Genomic DNA, 24,628 nt, shown 5'->3' on the forward strand with positions numbered 1-24,628 from the left:
CGTGCTGAGTCCTGTGTTATTATGAACGCCCAGCTGGCCGTGGCGAGGCCACCAGCTCACAGCGGCTGGAGAGTCCTCTCACCAATCCTGAGGACCATGTGTAAGGCTGACCCCTCACCCACAGCGGGTGGTCATGCAACACGGTGCAACTGCTCTGGAAAGGAGCCTGGCAGGTCTTCGAAAAGTTAACCATGTGTTACCATTTGTCATTGTTTAGTTGCTCACTTGTGTCTGAGTCTTTGCGACCCCGTGGACTGTAGCCCGTGGACTGTAGCCCGTGGACTGTAGCCCGTGGACTGTAGCCTGCCAGGCTCCTCTGTCCATGGGATTCTCCAGGCGAGAACACTGGGGTGGGCTGCCATTTCCTTCTCCAGGGGCTCTTCCTGACCCAGGGATCAAACCCACATCTCCTGCATTGGTAGGTGCAATTCCGCCCCAAGAGAACGGAAAATCTATATTCGCACAAACACATGTACAGGAATCTCAGCAGCAGCATAGCTCAGGATACCCAGGAGGCAAAAACAACCCAAACGGCCATCCACCGGTGAACGGATGCTAGGGAACTCTATTCAGCTGTAAAAAGGAATAAGGCTCTCACGCAGGCTTCAGTGCAGATGAGTCTGCAAATCAGAATGAAGGAAGCCAGACGCAAATGGCCACACGTTGCGCGATTCCATTGATGTGAAATTTCTAGAAGGCAAATCCACAGAGGCAGGGAGCAGAGGTGGTCTCCAGAGACGCAGGAGAAGGAAGGAGTTGGGGAGGGTAATGGCTAGAAGGAATGGTGCTTCTGGGGGTGATGAGAGCGTTCTGGCATTACAACCTTGTAAATAGACTAAAAATAAAACAAGCCCTCTGATCACATTCCTATTAATATATATATAAAATATAACCAACAAGGACCTGCTGTCGAGCACAGGGGACTCTGCTCTGTGTATTGTAGTAGGGCAGTCCAGTAGTTAGGACTCCCGGCTGGCACTGCCAGGGTCTTGGGTTCAATCCCTGGTTGGGGAACTATGATCCCGAAAGCCACACGATGCAGCCAAACAAACCAACCCCAAACCAATAACCTACAAGGGAAAAGAGTCTGCTCGGCTTCCACCTGTGAGGTCGCAGACTGGTCCCGAGATGATTTCTGGAGCTCTGCGCCATCCCATCCGCTTCCCAGAAGGAAGGCAGGAGAAGATGAGAAGGAAGACACAGGCACCTCTTGGCCGAATCAAACCATTTTCCAAAGCCTTCCTGGACAGCCCCCACCCCGCCCTAGTCGTGCTCACTTACATCTTATCTCAACCCCTGATCGCAAAGATGACTAGGTCTCCTCTGGCTCTGGAGCCAGCTGGGTGCTTTGCTGCTCCAAAAAAAGCAGGCTTCTTGTGTTTGAGGAAGGACGCAGTAGTGATGGGCAGGCAGTTGGCGGTCTCCGACCCAGTCTCCGGCCACCCACATATAGGGTCCCCGTGCCTGGAACACACTCCCAGGCTCCCCTCGGATGAAAGCCCAGAGTCTTAGGGAGGCAGATCAGCTTTGTCTGTTGGGCTTGGGTGTGTCTCTGGGTGGTTTGACATTATATAAATACAAACATAAGCTCTCCCTCTCTATCTAACCGTGGTGGTGGAGACGGCGCAGGGCCACTGTGATACTGGTAATTTAGAAACAAACCTCCCATGTGGGAAAGAGGAGAGAGAGAAGCACTCTGAAGTCATTGGGGAGGAGCAGAGATCTTAGGTACAGGTCTGGAAAATCTGGAAACCTAGTTCTAGATTTTGGATAAAATCCATTTTTTTATAAGCACCGTGGTCCCTGACACTGCAAGGGGGAGGGCTTCTTTCCGGGCCTGTGTCCTCGGACAACCTTTGGGAAGATGCCATTCTTGAGACGATTGTCAATTTCAAAGCCCATTGGCATGAGTTTAAGGACACGGCGGATATGTTCGTGTGTTGAAAGTCACAGCAGGTCAGCCACGGGGTGCCTTTCTCAATATAATTCTCTCTCTTTTTAACAATTAATTAATAGGTATTTATTTTGGCTGTTCTGGCTCTTCACTGAGGTGTGGGTTTCTCTAGCTGCGGTTCGTGTTCTCAGTACTTGCTGTATGTGGGATCTTAGTTCCCCGACCAGGGGTCGAACCCATGTCCCTTTCACTGGGAGCATGGAGTCTTATCCACTGGACCACCAGGGAAATCCTAACAATATAATTCTCTGTTAAATGTAAAAGGTTCCTTTGTGCAAAAAACTCTTTCAAGGTCAGTTAAAATAGAAATTAGAACTGACTTCTACTATGCTTACCCCTGTTTTCTCACAGAATAGAGGAGTCGACTTGATACTTTGTGAATGTCCTGTTGCATCCCTTTATCCAAACCATCTTTATGAGGTCAGTTTTTCTGCCTCTTGCAGGGAAAAAGGGAACATGTTATCTTTCCAAGGCTATTTTCACCAGCTGTGAGGTTAAGCATCAACATTCCAGTGCTAGCATTGAGAGAAAACAGCAGGCTTGAGAAGTGAAAAAAAAAACCAAACCCCTCACCGTGGAAAAGAGAAGGGCAGAAGAGAATTGTAATGAGTAAAATATAAAAATGTCTGTACAGAGCCAACGTCTGCCTACGAGACAGGCCAGGTACACCGTTGCAACAGCTCCTGGAGGCAGAGATGAAGAGATTAAGCCTAGGTCCTCGATCAGACCCCACAGTTAGGAAGTGTCAAGAGACAAGATCAAATCCAGGAATGCCTGTACCAGAGCTGGGATTCTTATCCATTGCAGTAGAATAGAATGTGGTAAACAGAGGTTCAAGTCTAAACGCAGCAGTCAACCTAAAGATTGCTAACGAAACTTACAGTGGGAGCATGTCCCATAGTAGGTTGTGTAGGTTGAGCAGATACTCTAACCTGTGTCTCCTGTAAATAAAAATCATAAAACTATAGACATATTTACATCACAGCTTATAGACACAATGAACACAAGCTTCCAAAAACAGTATACACCAGGCTACAGACACAACCACAAAGACACACATCACAGTTATGCACAGGTCAGGAAGACCCTCTGGAGAAGGCAATGGCAACCCACTCCAGTACTCTTGCCTGGAGAATCCCACGGACAGAGGAGCCTGGTGGGCTACAGTCCACGGGGTCGCAAAGAGTCGGACACAACTGAGCGACTTCACTTTTTACTTTAGAGAGACACAGATAACCGAAGACACCCTAACAACATACACACCATTCAAGCTGCCTGAAGAAGAAGGTGGGTGTATACGTTGAATGGGAAGTGTGGGATTGAAAGGGCTACACATCCCCAAAGCCACCCGAACTGCTATTCCTTTTGTATCCATCCCAGTGGTCTCCAGACTTCACGGGATCTGTCCTTTATCTCTTAGCACAGGCCCAAGAACTTTAGAGTGGGTAGAGCTGATCTGACATCCCTTGGAAAACAGAACTCTTGCCTCTGTACTTCAGAGCCATTCTTTGTGATTTTCGGAGAAGGCAATGGCACCCCACTCCAGTACTCTTGCTGGAAAATTCCATGGACCGGGAAGCCTGGTAGGCTGCAGTCCATGGGGTCGCTAGGAGTCGCACACGACTGAGCGACTTCACTTTCACTTTTCACTTTCATGCATTGGAGAAGGAAATGGCAACTCCCTCCAGTGTTCTTGCCTGGAGAATCTCAGGGACGGGGGAGCCTGGTGGGCTGCCATCTACGGGGTCGCACAGAGTCGGACACGACTGAAGCAACTTAGAAGCCGCAGCAGCTTTGTGATTTTTATAGGTCTTTTCTCTAGTCTCGGAGTGTTTGCTTCCTTCCCAATGAAGATTAAGGTGCAGAGTACTTAAGACGAGGCTCACATCGTGCTTTATGATGTTATGTATGAGTCAACTCCCCCTCCACGTCCATTAAAAAGTCCTCGCCTTGGACTACAAATCCCAGCATGGCTTGCGAGGACGAGCAGCCCGGACTACATTTCCCAGACTGCTCCACGTCCCAAGATGGTAGCGAGTAGAGGGGAGGGCCGGTGAAGGCTCTGAGGAGCTGTTATTGCGGATCCTGCCTCTTGAGTTCCCTTCTTGATGTAACCCAGGAGTTCCATCAGGGACTTGGGGTGCTTTGGACCAACCGTACCTTTAGGGTCGTGGCCCCGAGTACTACGTTTCCCAGCGTGCCCAGCGGCCGATTGCCGTGACCTTTGTACCGTAATTTTTACTTCCCAAGGTGCCCTGGGCGGTCGCCCAGGGATTTTCTTGGTGTAAGGGTTGAGAACTCAATTTCCCATAGTATCTGGAGGTTCTCAGGACCTAGGGAATCCATTCATTTATTCATTCATTCAAAATCCTCTTCCCGATCGCGTTTTATTAGGTCTCGGCAATGGGAATAGGGATGCACAAGACGACAAAAATCCCTGTTCTCCAGGGGCTTATTTCTAGTTGAAGGGATAAGACAAACCCAAAATAAGTAAGTCACATGGTATGAGGAAAGCGGTAAGGTGTATGGAAAAATTAGTTCTGTATTTTTTAGGACTCCCGGGTTATCAAGTCTGTTTCCCGCTTGGGTTCCTTGATACTGTGAACTACATTTCCCACATGCCCCGGGGCACATATCCGGCCTTTAGACTACATTTCCCAGCACCCCCAGGGGCATCCTCTTAATCAGATTTCCTTTTGAAACTGCTGAGCCGCGAATTTCCCAGTGTGCCTCGGGGCAGATCGAGGCCGGAATGTGGCCGAGACCGTTGTCCGCTTGTGGACTCCGTTTCCCAGAGCGCCCCGCGGCCTTCTCTGAGGCTGTTGCCACGACCTCTCCCGACTGCGGACTCCATTTCCCAGCGCGCCCCGGGGCGGCGTGGTGACGTCACGCGCCGGGCGGGTGCCGGTAGATCCTTGGGCGGCGCGGGGCTGGCGGCAGTTCCCGGCGGCCCGGGGGCGGGCGGCGGCGGCGGCGGCGGCGGCGGCAGCAGCAGCAGCAGCTTGGGGCTCGGTGCTCGCTCGCTCGCTCGTTCGCTCACGGGCGGGCGGGCGGCGCGATGTCGGGCGAGGACGGCCCCGGGGCGGGCCCCGGGGCGGCGGCAGCAGCGGCCCGCGAGCGGCGGCGGGAGCAGCTGCGGCAGTGGGGGGCGCGGGCGGGCGCCGAGCCGGGCCCCGGGGAGCGGCGCGCCCGCACCGTGCGCTTCGAGCGCGCCGCCGAGTTCCTGGCGGCCTGCGCGGGCGGCGACCTGGACGAGGCGCGCCTGATGCTGCGCGCGGCCGACCCCAGCCCCGGCGCAGAGCTGGACCCCGCCGCCCCGCCGCCCGCCCGCGCCGTGCTCGACTCCACCAACGCCGACGGCATCAGCGCCCTGCACCAGGTCAGCTCCCGGGTCTGCGCCGCCCGGAGCACCCTCCCTCCCCGGCCTGGAGGCACCCCGGCCGGCCCTGCTCTGCGCCGTCGTCCGCGGCGGACCCCCATTCCCCTCCGTCCCACCTGGGGCTCCCCTCTCCCGACCCTGAGCCGCTGGAGCTGACGCTGGCTTTTGCCAATCTGAGCCGCCCTTTCCTGGCCCCGAACCGTCGCTGCCGGCCTCAGCGCGGTGCATCCCCGTCTTGTCACTTCGCTGTGCTCTTTCCCGACCTTGGGGGCTCTCTGCGAGTCTCGCCCGTGCGATCGCCACCGGTGCCACCTCGACTCTGCCATCTGGAGTTGGGCCTCCCTCTTTCCTGAGTCTGTGCCCCTTGTAGCCCCACCGGTGCCTCCTGTTCCCCCATAGGTACCACTGCCCCACCCTTCCACCCCCATCGCCGTCCTCCCTGCCTGTGTTCTCCCTGGCGCCCGGCCTCTCTGCGTGGGGCCGCCTGTCATCCCTGCCCGTGCCATCTGTTGCTATCTAAGGGTGTTCTTTCCTGAGCCCCCGCCTTCGAGGCTCTGTACTCCTGAAGTGGGTGCTTCCCTTGCCCGGGTCAGCTCAGGCCGTCTCCCCTGCCCCCCTTTACCCTCATGCCCTCCGTCATTTATCTTTCTGGGGCTGTGCCACCTCTTGCCTCCCAAGGCAAGGCCTTCTCCCAGGGGTGTTTCTCCTCCAGGAACTTCCTCTCTCTCTCCTGTTGCTTTGGCCAGGCCTGCATCATCACCCCCCCTTTTTTTCTGGCACCCACCTCTTCCTGGCTTTGGGCTGCCTCTCTGTCCTCTGGTCACCTTGCATTCTCTGCCTGGATCCCCTCCTGTGAATCTGGGCAGCGCCTCCCTCCCGCAGAGTGTGTCCTCTCTCCCAGCCCCCATCTTGTCACCTTCTCAAGAGGTCCAGAGCCGGGTTACTCCCCTCTGTCCACAGCCTGGGCCCTCGTGCCTTCCCCAGACGCGCCGGCCACTGCCTTTGAGCTTCTTCTGTTCCAGAACCAGGCCCACCGTAGGCCCCACTAGCAGGGTTCCCTCTGGTTTGGGGTGCTCCTGTCGCCCCCCACCCCACCCCCCCTTTCTTCAGTGGGGCCATCAGGCACAGTTCACAGAGGACCCCTGTCCCCGAGGCTGTCTCCCTCCTAGTCTCCTCGAATTGGTCCAGTCCCCAACCCTCTCTTCCCTGCCGGAACCCCTAGGGTTTGGTTACTTTGGGACCCAGAGAGGACCCAGGGAAGGAAACCTGGGCAGGGAGCAGGGGGCTGCGGAGGAGGCCGGGAGGGCCCACGTGCCAGCTTCCCAGGAGGAGCAGCAGCTCAGGAAGGTAGGCCAGTCCTGAGCTCTGATCTCGGCTCCTCAAGTGAGTGGCTTTGAATGCGGGTCTTTTCTCTGTGCCTTGGGCTTCTTGCCTGTGAATGGGTTGGCAGGGACACCCTGCAGGAAGTGCCTGTCCAGTTGGTGGTTGCAGCCCCTGGCCCAGGTGCCGTCTCTCCCCCACCTGCACCCCCAGGCCCGTGCCCTGCAGGAGCCCCAGTGTAGAGGAGGGTCCCCCTTCCTGAGGTCCCGCAGGGTCTCAGAGCTCGACACGCCTGGGACAGGGGCCTCAGGTTTCCGAGTCCCCTTCCTGCACTGCCATCCCTGCCCCGGCTCCCTGGGGCCTTTCTGAAGGCGTTCCTGGCCCTACCTTTCCTGCTGGGTTGCGCTCCCCAGCTTGTCCCTTGGCCCAGACCCTGCCTGGCAGAAGGCCACCCTGGGATCCCTCTCGGCCTCCTGCTATAGGCAAGAGGAAGTCACTCGCCAGGGCTCTGCGGGAGGCCTGGAGGGGATCAGGGCATCCATCTGAGGCGCAGAGAAGGGGAGTCGCCCAGCCAGTGAGCGAGCAGGGGAGCGGGGCTTTGGGTCTGGGTGTTTGCTGACCAGCTTGTGCCAGTTTGCCCAAGACTGGCCTCGTTTTAGCTCAGAAAGTCCCAGGTCCCAGGAAACCCCCGGACAGGCCCGCGGGATAGTTGCTCATGTTGTCTGGGCGAGTCCGGCAGCCGTGGTTTCTGTTCCCCCTGGAGCAGGTCCCCTGGCATCAGCTCCCTGCTCTGGCTGTGACCCCAGGAGGTCTCACATCCCAGCCCCTACCCCTCGACAAGGTGACAAGGCCGGTATAGGCTGCCTCATCCCCAGATTACCTGGTAATTAGCAACTGGGGTCTGGGATAGGAAGGACTGTGAGCCAGGATTCTTAGGTGTAAATAGGGAGGGGGTCGGAGAGTCTAGGTTCCCTGGGTCTGAGGGGGGAGGGGTGGGGGGCCTGGACCCCCAGGTCTGAGGGGGGAGGGGCGGGGGACTTAGACCCCCAGGTCGGAGGAGGGTGGGGCCTGGACCCCCCGGGTCTGAGGGGGGAGTGGTGGGGACCCTGGACCCCCAGGTCTGAGGAGGAGGGTGGGGCCTGGATTCTTGGTCCCTGGGGCCCAGGACGCAGACATCTTTCGCACGGATGCCTGTGCCCGGCCAGGTCCTTGAAAGGGAAAGGCCTGTCTCCCTCCTTGCCCCCCCCCCCCATCACCATGGCAACTGGTGGAAATAAACGGTGCCCAGAGTTCATCCCGTTCCCAGGGCATGTGTGGCCCCCCTTTCGCAGCCTGAGTTTCCATGACTTCATGCTCTTGGCCCTCGTAGCTTCCTCCCCTTGCTCCAGGCGGCCGGCCGTGGAGAGGTGAGGGAGTCGGAGACTGATCTCCCCTGAGGACCCAGGAGGCCAGGTCCACTCCCGTTCCTCAGCCCTGCTCAGGCCCAGTGCCCGCCGCGTGTTTGCACGCGCCCTGGGCAAAACCCTTTCTCTGGCCCAGCCTGCTGCGCTAGCGCGGGCAGGGGCTTTGGTCTCCTGGGGCTGGGATCTCTTCCTCCATCAGAGGGGATCCTCACAGCCCTCAGTGGGGAAGGTGCCCGTGGACGCCCATGATGGGGGGCCCTGTGCCTCTCCTCGGGCCCAGGCCTGGGCACACCCTCTCTCAGCCGCCTCTCCCAGTGTCGGGGTCCTGCCCAGGGCCCTCACCACCGCCCCGCCCCACTCCCAGGTTCGCAGGGGCCTGGGGACCCCGCATGGCCTTGGGCCCCAGGGTCCGGCTGTCTCCCTACCAGGGACACGGCAGGGTGGTGGTCAGCTCTCCTGGAGAGTCTGCTGGGTCTGAGGAGGAGGGCCTGGGTCTCTTCCCTTGGGTTCAGCTCTGGGGGCCCATCCTCCATGGTGACTGGGGTGCGTCTCGTGAACAAGCATGGTTCAGGATCCCTACAGCTCCTCTCCTCTCTGGCCAGCTCCTCCTCTCACGGTCCCCAGTGAGCCCCAGAGGCCTGCCTGGCGTGGCCACCGGGAAGCCAGGCTGCGCAGGGCTGGGGGTGCCCTGCGGACATGGTGCCTTCCAGGGACCTTGGGGTCTTCCTCTGGAGCTTTGCTCGGTCGGCCCTGGGTCCCCCTCGAGGCCCTGGCGGGGTCCTGCCTTGCAAGGCACGCGGAGGGGTCCGGGGTGGTGAGGGTGACCCCCGACCATGCCCCCCAGGCCTGCATCGACGAGAACCTTGAGGTGGTGCGCTTCCTGGTGGAGCAGGGTGCCACAGTGAACCAGGCGGACAACGAGGGCTGGACGCCCCTCCACGTGGCCGCCTCCTGCGGTTACCTGGACATTGCCAGGTGAGGTGGGGAGGGTGGGCGGCCCGCTGGGCATGCGGCCCGGATGCCTCCGTCCTGACCGCGGCCCGCCCCTACCTCCCCAGGTACCTCCTGAGCCATGGAGCTAACATCGCTGCGGTCAACAGCGACGGGGACCTGCCTCTGGACCTGGCTGAGTCCGACGCCATGGAGGCGCTGCTGAAGGCGGAGATCGCCCGCCGAGGTGGGCCTGGGGCGGGGTGCGGGGCTCGTTGCCAAGGGCCCGGACCCCAGGGTCTCAGTGTGGCCTGGACCGTTTAACCCGAGAAGTCATTGAGGCAGGGCTTGGCTCGTTCTCGGGGTGACTGAGGAAACTGAGTTTGGCGCTTGTCCCGGGTGATGGTGGGTCTTCTCAGGAGTTGTGCTGCGGGGTGGGGGGCAGTGGAGGAATGCCGAGTCTTCTGGGGGTCTGGTCTGCAGTACTCGGGATCACTGCGCCCCAGGGTCCTTAACGGGGCCCAGGACCCCCTAAGCTCTGTGCCTGGCCACGCTCAGTTTTCTAGGGGGAGCCTGTGTGACTGCTGGCAGGTCCCCACCTTCCCGCGCTCCCTCTCAGTCGCTGATGAACAGACCATGGGGAGGGCTCGCCGGCTGCCCTGCGGTGGAGGGCCGGGGGCCGCGGGTGGGAGACAGGGAGCAGCCTCGCCCCGTCACCAGGGTGGGCCGCGGGTGGGAGACAGGGAGCAGCCTCGCCCCGTCACCAGCGTGGCTTCTGGGTGGCCGTCTGCTCCCCCGAGCGGGTCTGGTGACCGCACTGCATCTGTGAGGAGGTGTGAGCGCGGGGCCGAGGGGTCTGGAGGGCCGCGGGCGAGGTGCAGGGAGGCTGCTGAAGAACGGCTGGCTGTCCGAGGCGATCCCCAGCTTGGCTGGGGTTGGGAGGGACGAGGCTCCGCCCTGGGCAGGTGGTGTGCCGGTGGCCGCAGGAGTCCCTCGAGGCTCCGCTGGTGGGCCAGCCGAGGTCCAGAGCCCTGGCTTGCTTCAGATGTAGGGAGCGAAGTGAAGTGGAGACAGAACCGGGCTTTTCCTGCCTCCGCGTCTCCACGTTTTCACCTGGACGACTTCGCACGCTGAGCCAGGTTTCACTGGCCGTCCGAGGAGGGCCGCCCCCGCTGAGGCTCACCGGGGCTTTCGGCAGCTCCGTGTAGGTGCAGTCGTCTGCGTGCGTGCTTCCTTCACTCTTCAGACACGCGTGGGCTCGTGTTTTACAGCCTTATGTGTCCGTGAGCACGTTGAGTTTGGATGATTCTGATCAGCCCCAAAGAAACCTCCCCACCCTCCCCTTCCCCCTCAGCCCTGGGGGCCACCCATGGGCTTCGTGTGGGGGGTTTGCCTGTCCTGGGCATTTTCCGTGAGTGGAATCCTGAAGTGTGGACTCCGAGTTTCCAGCTTCTTGGCGTGATTGCTTGTGCGCCTCCCTCTCTGCGGGGATGGGCCTGCCCAGGTTCCCTCCCCCGGCCCCGCCGCCGGCACAGGACCAGCCTTCACCCCTCCCCTGTTCACACGGCCCCTCAGCCTGGACCTGACTGCTCGTCAGTTCTGCAGGTTTGGCAGGAACTTGCCAGCAAGTTCTGCGGGGAGACGAATTCCGTCCGCCCTCTCACTGGTGATGTTAACCTTGAGCCTCATTCAGAGGACGCCCAGGTGACTCTGCCGTCAAGGCATCTTCTTCCCTTTGTTGCTAAAAAGCAGCCTGCAGGGCGATGCTTGGAGGCCACTGGGGCTGGGTGATCTCTCAGGCCTCTCAATTCCTGCTGGAATTGCCCAGAGCTCTCATCACCTTCTCACGAGAGCCGAAGGTCGCCGGGGGTTGGCTTGCAGGACCGACCAGGCCCAAAGGCCTGTGATGCTACTGGGAAGACCGTCCGCTGCACTGCTGCGGGTGGGGCACAGCTGCCTCTGAAACCCGGAGGCTTCAGTGACGTGGCTCCACGGTGCCTGTCCTGACGTGAGGCCTCAGTGGACTGTGCTGGGCAGAATCTGTGCTTTACCACAGTTTTAAGAGGAGGACAATCCGTGGGCCTCTGTAACTGAAGTCTAGGAGTTATGTGGACTTCAGGCATGGCCTGATCCAGGGGCGCAGACACGGTCGGAAGCCTTCCTCCCATCTCTCTGCTGAGCTCTGTGTTGGCTTCCCTCCTAGGCCGGCTCTCTCGGTGAGGCACTTAGCCTGGCTCCCAGCAGTGCAGGCTGACCCCCTGGCGGAACTAGAGCTAGACTTCTCAGCAGCTCCAGCCCCAGCCCTCTGCCCTAGGGCCGCCCTGGTCACAGCCTGCCCTGAGCCAGTCGTGTGGCAAGGAGGACGGTCAGGCCTGGCGACGCAGCTGCCCATGGAGCTGGGCTGTGGGCCCCTCACGTTGGAGCCACGTCGGGTGAGAGCAGGGGTGAGGACAAGCAGGGAGGGGCCTGGACGCTGGCAGCTCCAAGCGACAGCTCCTCCCCAGACACTGTGCTCACAGCCTGGGCCTCGGGCCGGCTGGAGGCCAGGACCCCCTGGCCATTTTGCTCAGAAGGGCCACGGTCAGACCCATAGGGACTTGGAACTGGGCTGGAAGGAATCCCAACATCAGGACAGGGATGCGGGCTGGTTACTCTCAGAGCTGGGCACCTTTGACAGGCAGTTCCAGTCCTGGCAAGGCCCAGCCACGGTGCTCTTTTCTCTGGCTGGCAGGTACGTGGGTGATTCTAGCCTCCGTGTGAACAGCTAGACGGATGGCATGGATTGTAGCTGGAGATCCTCACTCCCGGTGCTCCAGCAGTTCCGCACCCTCACCCTCATGCTTCACAGTGTCGAGAGGCTGTCAGTTCAGTTACTCAGGGCTGTCCAAATGTTTGCGACCCCAGGGACTGCAGCACGCCAGGCTTCTCTGTCCATCACCAACTCCAGAGCTTGCTCAAACTCATGTCCGTCGACTCGGTGATGCCATCCAACCACCTCATCGTCTGTTGCTCCCTTCTCTTCCTGCCTTCAATCTTTCCCAGTGCCAGGGTCTTTTCAAATGAGTCAGCTCTTTTTTTTTCTGTTCAGGTGGTCAAAGTATTGGAGCTTCAGCATCAGTCCATCCAGTGAACACCCAGGACTGATCTCCTTTAGGATGGACTGGTTTGATCTCCTTGCAGTCCAAGGGACTCTCAAGAGTATTCTCCAACACCACAGCTCAAAAGCATCCATTCTTTGGTGCTCAGCTTTCTTTATGGTCCAACTCTCACACCCATACATGACTACTGGAAAAACCATAGCTTTGACTAGACAGACCTTTGTTGGCAAAGTAATGTCTCTGCTTTTAATATGCTGTCTAGATTGGTCACAGCTTTTCTTCCAAGAAGCAAGCGTCTTTCAATTTTATGGCTGCAGTCACCATCTGCAGTGATTTTGGAGCCCAGAAAAATAAAGTCAGCCACTGTTTCCCCATCTGTTTGCCACGAAGCAGTGGGACCGGATGCCATGATCTTAGTTTCTGAGTTTGAGCTTTAAGCCACCTTTTTCAGTCCTCTTTCACTTTCATCAAGAGGGTTTTAAGTTCTTTTTCACTTCCTGTGGTAAGGCTGGTGTCATCTGCATGTCTGAAGCTGTTGATATTTCCCCCAGCAATCTTGATTCCAGCTTGTGCTTCAACCAGCCCAGCATTTTGCATGATGTACTCTGCATATAAGTTAAATAATAATAAGAAGAAGTGAAATCGCTCAGTCGTGTCCAACTCTTTGCGACCCCATGGACTGTAGCCTACCAGGCTCCTCCATCCATGGAATTTTCCAAGCAATAGTACTGTACTGGGTTGCCATTTCCTTCTCCAAGTTAAATAAGCAGGGTGACAATATACAGCCTTGACGTACTCTGTTTCCTATTTGGAACCAGTCTGTTCCATGTCCAGTTCTAACTGTTGCTTCCTGACCTGCACACAGATTTCTCAGGAGGCAGGTCAGGTGGTCTGGTATTCCCATCTCTTTCAGAATTTTCCATAGTTTGTTGTGATCCACACAGTCACAGGCTTTGCATAGTCAATAAAGCAAAAGTAGATGTTTTGGGGGAGCTCTCTTGCTATTTTGATGATCCAGCAGATGTTGGCCATTTGATCTCTGGTTCCTCTGCCTTTTCTAACTCCAGCTTGAACATCAGGAAGTTCACGGTTCACGTATTGCTGAAGCCTGGCTTGGAGAATTTTGAGCATTTCTTTGCTAGTGTGTGAGATGAGTGCAGTTTTGCGGTAGTTTGAGCATTCTTTGGCATTGCCTTTCTTTGGGACTGGAATGAAAACTGACCTTTTCCAGTCCTGTGGCCACTGCTGAGTTTTCCAAATTTGCTGGCATACTGAGTGTAGCACTTTCAGAGCATCATCTTTCAGGATTTGAAATAGCTCAACTGGAATTCCATCACCTCCACTAGCTTTGTTTGTAGTGATGCTTCCTAAGGCCCACTTGACTTCACATTCCAGGATGTCTGGCTCTAGATGAGTGATCACACCATTGTGATTATCTGGGTCGTGAAGATCTTTTTTGTACAGTTCCTCTGTATGTTCTTGCCACCTCTTCCTAATATCTTCTGCTTCTGTTAGGTCCCTACCATTTCTGTCCTTTATTGAGCCCATCTTTGCATGAAATGTTCCCTTGGTATCTCTAATTTTCTTTATTATTATTATTATTAATTTTTTTAATTTTATTTTTTTACTTTACAATACTGTATTGGTTTTGCCATACATTGACATGAATCCACCACAGCTGTACATGAGTTCCCAACCCTGAATCCCCCTCCCACCACCCTCTAATTTTCTTGAAGAGATCTCTAGTCTTTCCCACTCTGTTGTTTTCCTCTCTTTCTTTGCATTGATCACTGAGGAAGGCTTTCTTATCTCTCCTTGCTATTCTTTGAAACTCTGCATTCAGATGGATGTATTCTGAGGGAGCTCCTCATTCAGCTGAGAGGGTGAAGGTGGGCCAACACCAAATCCAGAAGGGATCAGTCAGTAACCTGTAGATTAGTGATCTGTGATAGGCAAAACTGCCAGGAGGATATGCAAAAGAGTGGGTGTGGTCATTAGCCATTAAAACTTTATTTAGAAACGTAGGCTCTGTCCAGAAGAGGCAAACCCGCAGCGTCAGGAAGCGGATTAGTGGTTGTCAGGCCCTGGGGAGGGACTGCTTGATGGGGTAAGAGGTTTCCGTCTGGGGTAATGAGAAGGTTCAGGTACAGATAGGGTTGATGGCGGCACATGGTGAATGTCCTAAAAGCCGCTGAATCGCAGGTTTGGAGAAGTAGATGCATCTGTGTGAACTGAACAGCTTGCTGCGCGCACAGGTGCTGGTTTGCCCCCCTCCGTCAGGAGTTCTGTTTATAAACACGGGCGAATCTCTGCAAAAAGCAAGACTGCAGGAGGGTGCGTTAGAACAGGCAGGACACTAGCTGTGGCTGCAGAGAGAGGTCTGCAGGCCCTGCCTTTGCCTGCCCGCCAAGCGCCTGTGTCTACAATAGGCCTGAACGGAGGTGGTTCCCTTCAAGGAGGTCGGGCGGGAGGCGGCGGGTCTCCGAGTCCCGGGCACTTTCCTGGCCTGCAGGTGAGCCTTCACCAGCCAGACCTTCCTGGAATAGTCCTCCTGGGACTCCCTCAGCCAGGGCACCCTGAGGCAATCCCAGCGGAGTTGAGTCCCAGTGCCCAGCTGCCAGAGCCTGACAGGGTTTGCAACCTTGTAGTAAGGGTGTGCCAAGGTTCCTGCTCCTGAAAGCAAATTCATGCAGGCGGTTAGCTTCAGGGTGCCCTGGTACTGCTGTGAGCTGAGCGCCGAGCAGGTGCTTTGCTGCCCGCGCTGTCCAGTGGGAAGCCAGAGACAGCCCCAAGCATAATCAAGGATTTCCAAGAAGGCACTTTTAAAAATAGAAACAGGTGAGGTTCATTTTAGGAGCATGGTTTACTTAATCCGAACGTCCAGGGCATTGTCATTTCTGCGTGCGATCAGCGTAAGGGACTATTCGTGAGCTGCTGCATGTTCTTTCTACGCTTGGAGATCCGGCATGTTGGCCGTCTGCAGCCTGTCTCAGCAGCTGCTCTGTGGCTGCACGGCTGCCGACCACATGCAGGACGGCTCCGCCCTCGGCCACACGTGGGCAAGTGAGCAGTTCCACAGTGGGAAAAACAGCAGACAGGAACAAAGCTCCCAGGAGGAGCACACGGCCCCTAGAGGAGATGCCCATTTCTGACTGCCATCTCGACCGCTCTTAATGGGCAAACCACAGATTCTCAGTGACGGTTGGAAGGGACTGTTCTGCCCTCAACAGGGCTGCCTGTTCTCAATCCAGAATTGACTTCTGTTTCATGTAAAGCTTCCCCTTACCCTCGCATCGGTGAGTTCAGAGCACTTTTCCTGAAACCGAGGAGAGAGGAAGCATGCTGGCCCCTCCCCAAACAGTGCAGGGGGTGGCTGGTGAGAACGTGTCGTCGCCCCAGTGGCCTGGGCATCCTCAGTGGCTTCTGCTTGCTTTGTCCTCTCGTGAGTGATCCAGGTGACAAAACACAGGAAGATGCCGGGCTAAGGATCGTATCAGTAGTGAAAGGGGAGGTGAGACCCAAGAGTGCCCCCAGCCCCAGCAGGGACCCTCAGTGGAACCCACGGCTGCCCGTTGGGGAAGTGGCAGTGCTGGTCCCAGCTCCCCGGAGCCCCCGAGGAGCTCACACAGGCCAGGTGCCGCCCTGGGTCTCGCGGGGGGCGCCCCACCTCTTACCGCTTCTGGTCCTCCCAGGTGTGGACGTGGAGGCAGCCAAACGGGCGGAGGAGGAATTGCTGCTTCACGACACAAGGTGCTGGCTGAATGGGGGCGCCATGCCCGAGGCGCGGCACCCCCGCACGGGCGCCTCTGCCCTGCACGTGGCTGCCGCCAAGGGTTACATCGAAGTGATGAGGTGAGCCGGGCCTCCTCCCCTGCCCTCGCACCCAGCGCCCCGTCCCTCGCCTCCATCGTATGCCTTCCTGAGGGTTTTGTCTGTTCCCGCCCCTTCCTCACTGTGCACTAAGGACATGCAGCCTTAGCTGCACCCACGTCTTGACGTGCAGGCTTCTCACTGCCCTTCAGTTTAAGACAATTTCCAGCGTGTAATCATCTTTGACCCAGAGATCGTTTAGAAGCATGTCGTTAATTTACAAATACGCAGGGTTTCCTAGTCATGGTTTCATTAGAGCCGTGCTTCCTCTCATTGCACTTCGCCAATATTTTCTTTTTTAACAAATTGAAGATTTGCAGCAGCCCTGCATTGTCAGATGACGCTGAACGTTTTTTAGCAAAATAAAGTGTTTTTTAAGATACATACATTGGGTTTTATTTCAGACAGAATGCTATTGCACACGTAATAGACTGAAGTTTTACAGGCACTGGCAAACCAGAACAGTTCACGTGACCTGCTGTATTGCAGTAAAGCCAGCTGGTTGTCTGGAGCCGAACCCCCCATATTCCCGAGTCCGCCTGTGCTCATTTCCCAGCTTAATCTCGCTGTGGTCTGAGAGCAGGTTCTCTGTGAGTCCTGATTCCTGAGATCCGTCGAGGTTTGCTTTATCCCCTAGTCAGTGTCAGCCAGGAAAGAAGCGTGCTGTCAAGGACAGCGCTGTATATAGGTTATTAGGTCAGCTTTGTACTCATGCTGTTTGAATCTTCTGTATCGCTAGTGATTCTTCCTCTTCCCATCTGCCGCTGCTGTCAGTTGCTGTGAAAGAATGTGGTGGAATGTCTCACCACGCCTGTGGGGCTTTCCTGTCTCCGTCTTTTGTGTCAGATTTCAAGGCCCGTCATTCGGTGCGCACATAGTTTAAATTGTTGCCGTGTGCGCTCCCTCTCTCTCATCCCCACCTCGGTCTTGTCCAATTTCTGACCGCCTCACCCTTTCCTGTCAGAGTAGCTGGTTCTGCTGCTTGTCAGGATCCCCTGCCCTCTCTTTATTTTCTCTTTATATTGAGTATGACAGTGGAGTTCGGCGAATCCCTCCATCTCTGCTCACTTCTGTGTTAATGAATTTTTAGGAAGGTTTTCCGGGGGAGCTCTCTGGTGGACTAGTGTTTAGGGTTCTGGGCTTTCACAGCTGTGGCCTGAGTTCAGTCTCTGCTCAGGGAACTGAGGTTCCGCAGGCTGCACAGAATGGCTGGAGAAGAAGGGAATGTTTTCCAGTAAGGAACTTAAGATGACCCCTGATAGCTTGGGGCTCGGCTGGCTCCTCTAATTTGGAGGTAGGGTGCCCCATCCTCTGTAGTTCCAGGCCCAGGTCCTATACTCTTTGGGCACCTGTTCATCCCAGGGCTGATCCCTGTGGCAAGGAGGATGGGACACTGTGAATGGTCAGGCCTGGTAGTGTGGCCAGCCCCGGAGGCTGTGCCCTCTTCTGCCTGAGACTTCCCCTCCTGAGTCTCAGCTGGCTGCTTCAGCTCCTGCCATTGCATCTGCATCCCACGCAGCCAGCAGGAAGGAGGAGGAGGGCCAAAGGAGTGAATGTCTGTTTCTTCTAAGAGAATAATCCAGAAGTGATATACACACTTAGCGCTGACATCCCCATTTGCCAGACCCTACTCAGCTGGCCATTCCTAGCTGTGAGAGACAGAGATTCCAGATCCAGTGGTCCATGGCGGTGGTGATCTCCTGGGAAAGGACCCTCTAAGCCGGGGTTCCGTCTTGGTCCTGGCGTTTGGTCCCGATCGGTCCTTGCTGGGGGGCGGTCCTCCGCGTTGTGGGAGGTTTTGGGGCATCCTCAGCCTACCCACTGGTGCCCCTGGCACCGCCCCTACGTTGTGACGGCAAGAAACGTCTCCAGACGCCCCCTGGCGGCAGCGTCGTCCTGGCTGAGAACCGCTGCCCCGAGCCAGTGGGCTCCTGGAACCCTGCTACCCCCACGCCGCCTTTCTCTACGCTTGGGCACTGGGGAACCCCCTCCTCCACCTCCGCCGGGGGTATTCCAGCACAGGGGAGGTGTCAGGAGTCGAGCGCTGAAGGTTCAGGGAGCAGGGTCCCGGAGGCCACGTGATAGGCTGGGGAGGGGTCAGAGCCGGTGGCGGGAGGGTTTCCTTGGGGAGGGGCGCCTCAAGGCCCAGGCCTGTTTTCGGCCCTGTCATAGCTGGTTCTGACCACGGCCCCTGCCCCCGAGCCCCTGTCTCGGCCCTTGAACCCAGCCCTCCCTGGCCCCCAGGCTGCTCCTCCAGGCTGGCTACGACCCGGAGCTGCGTGACGGCGACGGCTGGACGCCCCTGCATGCCGCGGCCCACTGGGGTGTGGAGGATGCCTGCCGCCTGCTGGCGGAGCACGGCGGGGGCATGGACTCGCTGACCCACGCGGTGAGGGCCTGGCCTGGCTCCCCGGGGCCGCAGGGCAGGAGGGCCCCCACCTCTGCCTCCTCCTCACCTGCCTTAATCCCCGCCCACCCAGGGGCAGCGTCCCTGTGACCTGGCGGACGAGGAGGTGCTGAGCCTGCTGGAGGAACTGGCCCAGAAGCAAGAGGACGTGAGTCTCCATCCGCAGTCGGGACCCGGGGCCCCCTCGAACCTGGAAAGCCGCCCTTCCCCGGCCAGTGCCGGGGCCCAGCGGGGAGCTGTGATAAGCAGCACCTCGGGGTGCCGATGGGGCTGGTCATCCCTGGAATGTCCCCGTACCAGCGCTGGGCCAGGCCTTGTCGCTGGAAAAACTCAGAAGGAAGGGATGGACGGCTTGGATTTGGGATCTGAGTCCCAGCTCTGCCCTTGATTTGCTGCGTGAGCTCAGACCAGTCCGGTAGCCTCTCCATTTTCTCAGGAAAATGGGCAGAATACTAAACAGCGCGTGCACTTCATGAGTTACACGTGCTGTTACGCGGAACATGGTCTTGAAATGAGCGGCGTCTATGTTACTGACCAAAAGCATTCAGAACCCCGCCTGTCATAGCGCTCTGAGGTAGCAGGAATCATCTGAGGTCTCCCGGGTCAGATCCCTGTTTAAAGCTTGGCTGCGGCGACATTGAGGGAGAAGGTGGTGTTTCCGGCTTGGTGGGCTGGAGGCGCCGGGGCACGCACGTGCTGAGGGAGCTGCGCTGTGCAGAGGCTGGGGGAGGAACCAGATGGTACCCGGAGTTGGGGGGGCGGGCCGGGACAGGGGCAGACCCCAAAGGGCCTTGAGAGCCAGGCAGGAGCAGGTGAGGGGGCCGGGGGCCCCCGTGGGGTTAGTGGGTGAGGCAGGGTCTCTGGGCGCTGAGGGCACAGAGGAAGCCTGAGGGCGTCTGGGGGACCTGCCGCACTTGAGGTTTGCTGAGAGGAGAGGCGGAGCCGCGGGGCCGGCTCAGGTGTGAAGACTTGGGCAGAACCCCCGCCCAGAGCGAGCTGTGGGGGAGGCAGCTGTGTCCGGGTGTGCCGGGGGTCCGGGAGGCGGAGGCTCCAGGAGTACTCACTGGAGACCCAGGGCGCAGTGCAGACAAGTCCACAAAGCACCTGGTCCACCCCCCAAGCACAGCTCTGTGTGGGACCCAGGAGGGTCTGTCTGCCCGTCCTGCCCCCCTCCCAGCAGTCCCTTTCCCCTTGCAGCTTCGGAACCAAAAGGAAGCTGCCCAGAGCCGGGGCCCGGAGTCCCAGGGGCCCTCCAGCAGCAAACACCGAAGGTAGGGGGTGGCGCCCTGCGGGAAGTGGGCTGGAGGCCCCCCAGGGCTTGGGCCCCAGCACCCACCCTCCCCTTTCCACCAGGAGCTCCGTGTGCCGTCTGAGCAGCCGCGAGAAGATCTCCCTCCAAGACCTGTCCAAGGAGCGCCGGCCCGGGGGTACAGGGGGCACCCCCATCCGGGACGAGGACGAGGGAGAAGACGCCCCCTCAGGTGAGGGGCCGGGGGCCTGGACCCCCGGGTCTGAGGGATGAGGAGGGATTGATGCTTCTTCTGAGGTCTCCGTCTTCCCACCTCACAGAGCCACCCCCTGCAGAATGCAGAGCCCTCAACGGGGTCTCCTCCCCGCCGCCCTGTAGCCCTGGGAGCCCCGTGGTGAGTGGGGGTCTGGGGGTGGGGCGGGGTTGCCCCGAGCCTACCGTCAGGGCCGAGGGGTGCAGACTGCGCACCCAGAACCCTCTGGGGCTCCTGCGGCCTTTCCCTGGCTGTTCCCGTCCCTGGCGGTAGTTTGCTGTGGTCCTTCTGGGGGCAGCATGTGAAATTCTTGAGAAGGGCCCTGTCGTAGTAACAGAGACCTTTCTCTTCTCCAGACCCCCGAGGAGGCCCCCTTCTCCAGGCGCTTTGGCCTCCAGAAGACGGGCAGCTCCGGGGCTCTGGGGCCCGCGGACTGGCGCGGAGCCGAGGGCGCTCCGGGGGCCGGGCTGCAGCGCTCCGCGTCCTCCTCGCGGCTGGAGGGTGCGTCCACTCAGGTGAGCACTGCGGGGAGGCCCGGGGAGCAGATCCTGCCCAGCGGGGAGAGTAGCTGCCTGTCTCCTCTCTCCGCAGGGCCGGGAGCCCCGTCTTGCCAGAGTCCCCCCCACCCCCTCCCAGAAGGTGCTGGAGCCCTCTCCCCCGTGAGTACAGCGGGACAGCCCCTCTGAGGTAGGGGGGAGGTCGGGGTTCCTGTCTTGTACCCGGGGTTCTCTGGGGTCTGCTCCCTGCTTCCCACCACTCCTGGCCTGTTTCCCTTTTGGTGCTGCAAGTAAAAGCGCCCAAGGCTGCGGTGTTCCGGCTTCCCGGGGGCCCCTGCCCCCTCTCCCGCCCTCCTCTCTGAGTCAGGCCTTGCGCTGCGACCTCCCCCTTCACACCCACAGGGCTTCCTTCCTCCCGCTCAGGTCTGTTTAAATGTCAGCTTCTCTGGGAGGCCCACCACCTGCCCTGCGCTCACCCCCGCAGCGTGCGGGCACACCTCCAGGCTCCGGTCCTGCCTCGTTTTTCCCCAGACTACCTTATCCTCTTGACGTTGTGTGACCCTGTCTTCTTGTGGTTATCGTTCATGTTGCATCGTTTCTGCTCAGAGTTGACTCATGGGGCAGAGATTATTCGTTTCCTTAGCTTGCTTTGTGTGGGTGCCCACCACGTAAGGCGAGCTTGAGTAATACTTGCCGATTGAATGAATTCACACAGGTCTGAGATCTCCAGGCCTCCTCCTCCCTTGGGTAACTCCACTCCTCACCCCAGGACCCCCGAGCCCGAGTCCCCGGTGAAGCCCCATGTCCCCGTAGCCTCCGCAGCGCCCCCAGCGGACTCCCGGGACCGCCGGAGGTGAGGCGAGACCCCTGCGATACCCAGGAGTCCGGGGCTGGTGGGGGTGGACCTGGGGAAGCTTGTCTCAGGGTCCTCTGGCTGAACTCGACTCCCCCTGGGGGTGTCGGCCATGGGACAGGACAGGGCCCAGAGGAGCCCTCTCTGAAGTCGGGCCCCTCACTCAGGACCTACCAGATGCCAGTGCGGGACGAGGAGTCTGAGTCTCAGCGGAAAGCGCGCTCTCGCCTCATGCGCCAGTCCCGGAGGTCCACGCAGGTGTGGGAGGGGCCGGACCCCGGGTCTGAGGGAGGAGGGGCCGGGGGCCTGGACTCCATCCTGAAGGGGCTGGCCCCCCCATCCCGACTGCCCGCTCCCCGTGCAGGGTGTGACCCTGACAGACCTGAAGGAAGCAGAGAAGGCCGCTGGAAAGGCCCCGGAGGCAGAGAAGTCGAGCGTGCAGAGCCTGGTGAGAGGGGTCAGGCGACCGGTCAGTGGGTGGGACGAGACGCCCTCATCCTCTGACCCCGGCCCCTCCCCACAGGACCCTTCCCGGAGACCCCGAGTCCCTGGGGTCGAGAGCACTGACGGCCCTGCCCAGAGAGGTGAGGCTGGTCTCTGGGAGGTCGTCCTCCTGGCCCGTGTTCGGTTTTCCTGGGGGTCGGGCCCAGGGACCCCTCGCCCTGCATTGGGCTGATTCCTGCCCCTCCCCCAGCAGAGGCGCCCGACGGGCAAGGGCAGGGGCCGCAGGCGGCCAGGGAGCCCCGCAGAGTCGGCAAGGAGTGGAGGGGCCCTGCCGAGGTGAGGGGTGGCGCCCAGCGGGCCGCGGGTGGGCCTGGGGGCGGGCCCAGCTCTCCTCCCCGCTGAACCCCACCTCCGCCCGCAGGGGGAGGAGGCGGAGCCAGCGCCAGCCAACCGCAGCCCAGAATCCAGGTACGGGGCGGGCAGGCCGGGTCTGGGCTGTCATGGGGCCGTGGGCGCCCCATGACGGCCTCCCCGCCCCAACCCCAGCACTCCCGAGGGCGACCCCTCATCCCGCAGGCAGCAGGATCTCAACCCAGACCCAGAGCCGGAACCGGACGAGCCGGACGGAGGCTTCAGGAAGGTTCGCGACCCCACCGTTAACGGAGTCCCCATCACTCGGCTTTGTATCCCTGCCCCGCCGTCCCCTGCCCTGGGGCCCTGCCTGACCCACCCAGGCACTCTGCGCCCTTCCGGCCTCAGCCGGGCCGCAGCCACCCACCCCCACCCCCGCAAGTCTGCCGCGAGCCTGACGCCCTTGTCCCTCCTGGGCCCGCAGCTGTACGCCGAGCTGCGCAGTGAGAACGAGCGCCTTCGCGAGGCCCTGACGGAGACCACCCTGCAGCTGGCGCAGCTCAAGGTGGACCTGGAGCGCGCCACGCAGGTGAAGAGCCGGGGCCCTGCAGGCGAGGGGGTTGGCGAGGGTGCGGGTGCCGGCTCCGGGTCTCCGGGAGGGAGGACCAGCCGGAGCGCCCAGGGCTGAGGGGCCCGGAATGGCTGGTGGGATCCTTGGGGGGAGGAGTCTGGGCCACTGAGGGGGTTGGGGGCGGGGCCAATACCCAGGGGCGGGGCCTGAGCAGTGCCGGGCGGTTTGAGCCCGCCGCGAGTCCCGGCTGCCTTTACCCTCCTCTACTGGTCTCCCCTTTTGCCCGTGGCTTTGCGGCTGCTTGTATAACTCCCGCTCTTTTTCTGTCCTTCCCAGAAGCAGGAGCGCTTTGCAGAGAGGCCTGCCCTTCTGGAGCTGGAGAGATTCGTGAGTACGGCTGGCCAGGGTGGGACTAGAGATGTCCCGGCCTTACGAGTCCTTACGGTCTGGAGGAAGAGGTCCGCATTGACCTCTGCCCTTTCCTCGCCCCTCTCCACCGTACTTGACCGCCAGTTCCCCACCCCGCCCTCACCTTCCCCTGTTTATTCCAGGAGCGCAGGGCCCTGGAGCGAAAGGCAGCCGAACTGGAGGAGGAGCTGAAGGTGAATGCTAGCGGGGAGCTGAGGGCAGAGAGCCTTGGTCCGCCGTGGGTTCAGCCTGCCCAGGGCCACCTGGCTGACCCGTCTTCCCCCCTCATAGGCCCTGTCTGACCTTCGGGCTGACAACCAGCGGCTCAAGGATGAGAACGCAGCCCTGATTCGTGTCATCAGCAAACTCTCCAAGTGACTCCGGAGGAGCCCCTCCCCTGCACCCATATTTATACAGCTGCTTCTGCCACACGCACCCCTTCCCCTGCGTGAGCACTAGTGACAGGGCTCCCGGGGAGTCTCTGAGAAGCCATAACCTCCCCTCGGGACCTCCAGGCTGGGAGGGGAATACAGAGAGCCCAGGAGCCAAGGGGGGCCCATCAGAGGCCAGGATGGAGGCGGGAGGCCGAGCCAGGTAGGGGGACGTCGCTGAGCAGGGACTGGGGCTGGAGGTGGGACCAGGAAGGGACCGAGGACCAAGAAGCACCGAGACCAGGAACCAGGACCAGAGTGGCCGCCCAGAGGTCCCCCTCTCACGTGTGATGTCACCCTCACCACCCCTCCCGCTCGGGAACAGGGATCCGAGAATGTGCCAAGAGCCCCGCCGGCCTCGGCCAGGCGGGCCTGTATATAGGGTCCGCGTGCAATAGGGAGGGATGTCTTCTATTTTTTGCAGCCCCCTCCCCGCCCACCGTCCGGGGCAGGGGGAGAAAGTATTTTCGAGACAAAGCACAGGCACCACAAATAAAAGTCGTGAAGTTGCCACTCAGTGACTACGTCCTTGGCTGGAGGCGGGGCTCCGCTTCCTGCTGATGTGCTGCCCAGACCACAGGACCGAGCGGGTGCGGTGCTGAAGGGCGGGAAGGGGCTTCAAGAAAAGCGCTCAGTTGGAGCAAAGGCTCCCAACCAGGGCTGACGTCAAAAGTTGGCTTGGCACGAAGCAGGCGGGGTCAGTCAGGCAAGGGATAGGGGCTGCGATTATTGGGCTGGGGAGCTTGGCTCTTGCCATCAGTTTTTGAAACAAATTTGCATCAGTTACCAGCATTTAAAGTTTGGGGATTAAGAATCTAATAGTACAAGCTGTTCAGTTCAGCGTGGCAACAGTTGGCTGGAGCCCAATAGGAGCCATCCTCTAAGGTTGGGCATTCATTCGTTCATTGACTTGATCATTTGGGGTCCTGTTCTACTTGCCAGGCCCTGACCTGCCTGTCGATGATGTAGTGAACGAGACAGGTAAAGATCCGATCCATTTTAGAGCAGAGTCAGGAGGCATCTAGTAACAAGTGTGTTGCACTTAGTGGTGCTGAGGGGGGAAGCAGGGGCAGCAGGGGTTAGGGAGGCTGGTGTGCACGTGGGTGTGTGGAGACGGATGCATGGGGGATGAGGGAGTGAGAGGTGAGGTTGGAGAGGCAGGGACCAAACCACTCAGAACTAAGACGGTGACCGGGAGCCAGAAGAGGAT

At 59.3% G+C, this 24,628-nt stretch overlaps 1 protein-coding gene across 3 annotated transcripts; it reads left to right on the top strand.

The window, feature by feature from the left end:
• The first annotated feature begins 4,863 nt into the window (after positions 1 to 4,863).
• PPP1R12C (protein phosphatase 1 regulatory subunit 12C) lies at positions 4,864 to 23,931 on the top strand. 3 transcript variants are annotated; one of them, XM_027978803.3, is made up of 22 exons: positions 4,864 to 5,333; positions 8,901 to 9,031; positions 9,115 to 9,233; positions 15,777 to 15,936; positions 18,199 to 18,343; positions 18,435 to 18,509; positions 19,559 to 19,632; positions 19,715 to 19,842; positions 19,931 to 20,004; positions 20,220 to 20,378; positions 20,455 to 20,522; positions 21,076 to 21,213; positions 21,381 to 21,471; positions 21,578 to 21,661; positions 21,737 to 21,797; positions 21,908 to 21,993; positions 22,079 to 22,125; positions 22,204 to 22,297; positions 22,493 to 22,597; positions 22,916 to 22,966; positions 23,131 to 23,181; positions 23,279 to 23,931. In XM_027978803.3, the coding sequence occupies exons 1-22, from the start codon at positions 5,013 to 5,015 to the stop codon at positions 23,363 to 23,365; spliced, it is 2,349 nt and encodes a 782-aa protein (XP_027834604.2). In that variant the 5' UTR covers positions 4,864 to 5,012; the 3' UTR covers positions 23,366 to 23,931. The 3 variants fall into 3 exon arrangements, with proteins under 3 accessions (XP_027834604.2, XP_042088421.1, XP_027834605.2); XM_042232487.2 differs by having other exon boundaries at positions 22,234 to 22,297; XM_027978804.3 differs by having other exon boundaries at positions 21,911 to 21,993.
• The last annotated feature ends 697 nt before the right edge of the window (positions 23,932 to 24,628 follow it).

This window comes from Ovis aries, chromosome 14, assembly GCF_016772045.2.
Source record: "Ovis aries strain OAR_USU_Benz2616 breed Rambouillet chromosome 14, ARS-UI_Ramb_v3.0, whole genome shotgun sequence".
NCBI lineage: Eukaryota > Metazoa > Chordata > Mammalia > Artiodactyla > Bovidae > Ovis > Ovis aries.

What these genes read in the sequence shown, in the direction of transcription:
- PPP1R12C (XM_027978803.3), top strand. Translation starts at nt 5,013, where the DNA reads ATGTCGGGCGAGGACGGCCCCGGGGCGGGCCCCGGGGCGGCGGCAGCA. An exon ending in GGCGGAGATCGCCCGCCGAG is followed by an intron (nt 9,234 to 15,776) that starts GTGGGCCTGGGG and finishes TGGTCCTCCCAG; the next exon opens with GTGTGGACGTGGAGGCAGCC. An exon ending in TCCAGCAGCAAACACCGAAG is followed by an intron (nt 19,633 to 19,714) that starts GTAGGGGGTGGC and finishes CCTTTCCACCAG; the next exon opens with GAGCTCCGTGTGCCGTCTGA.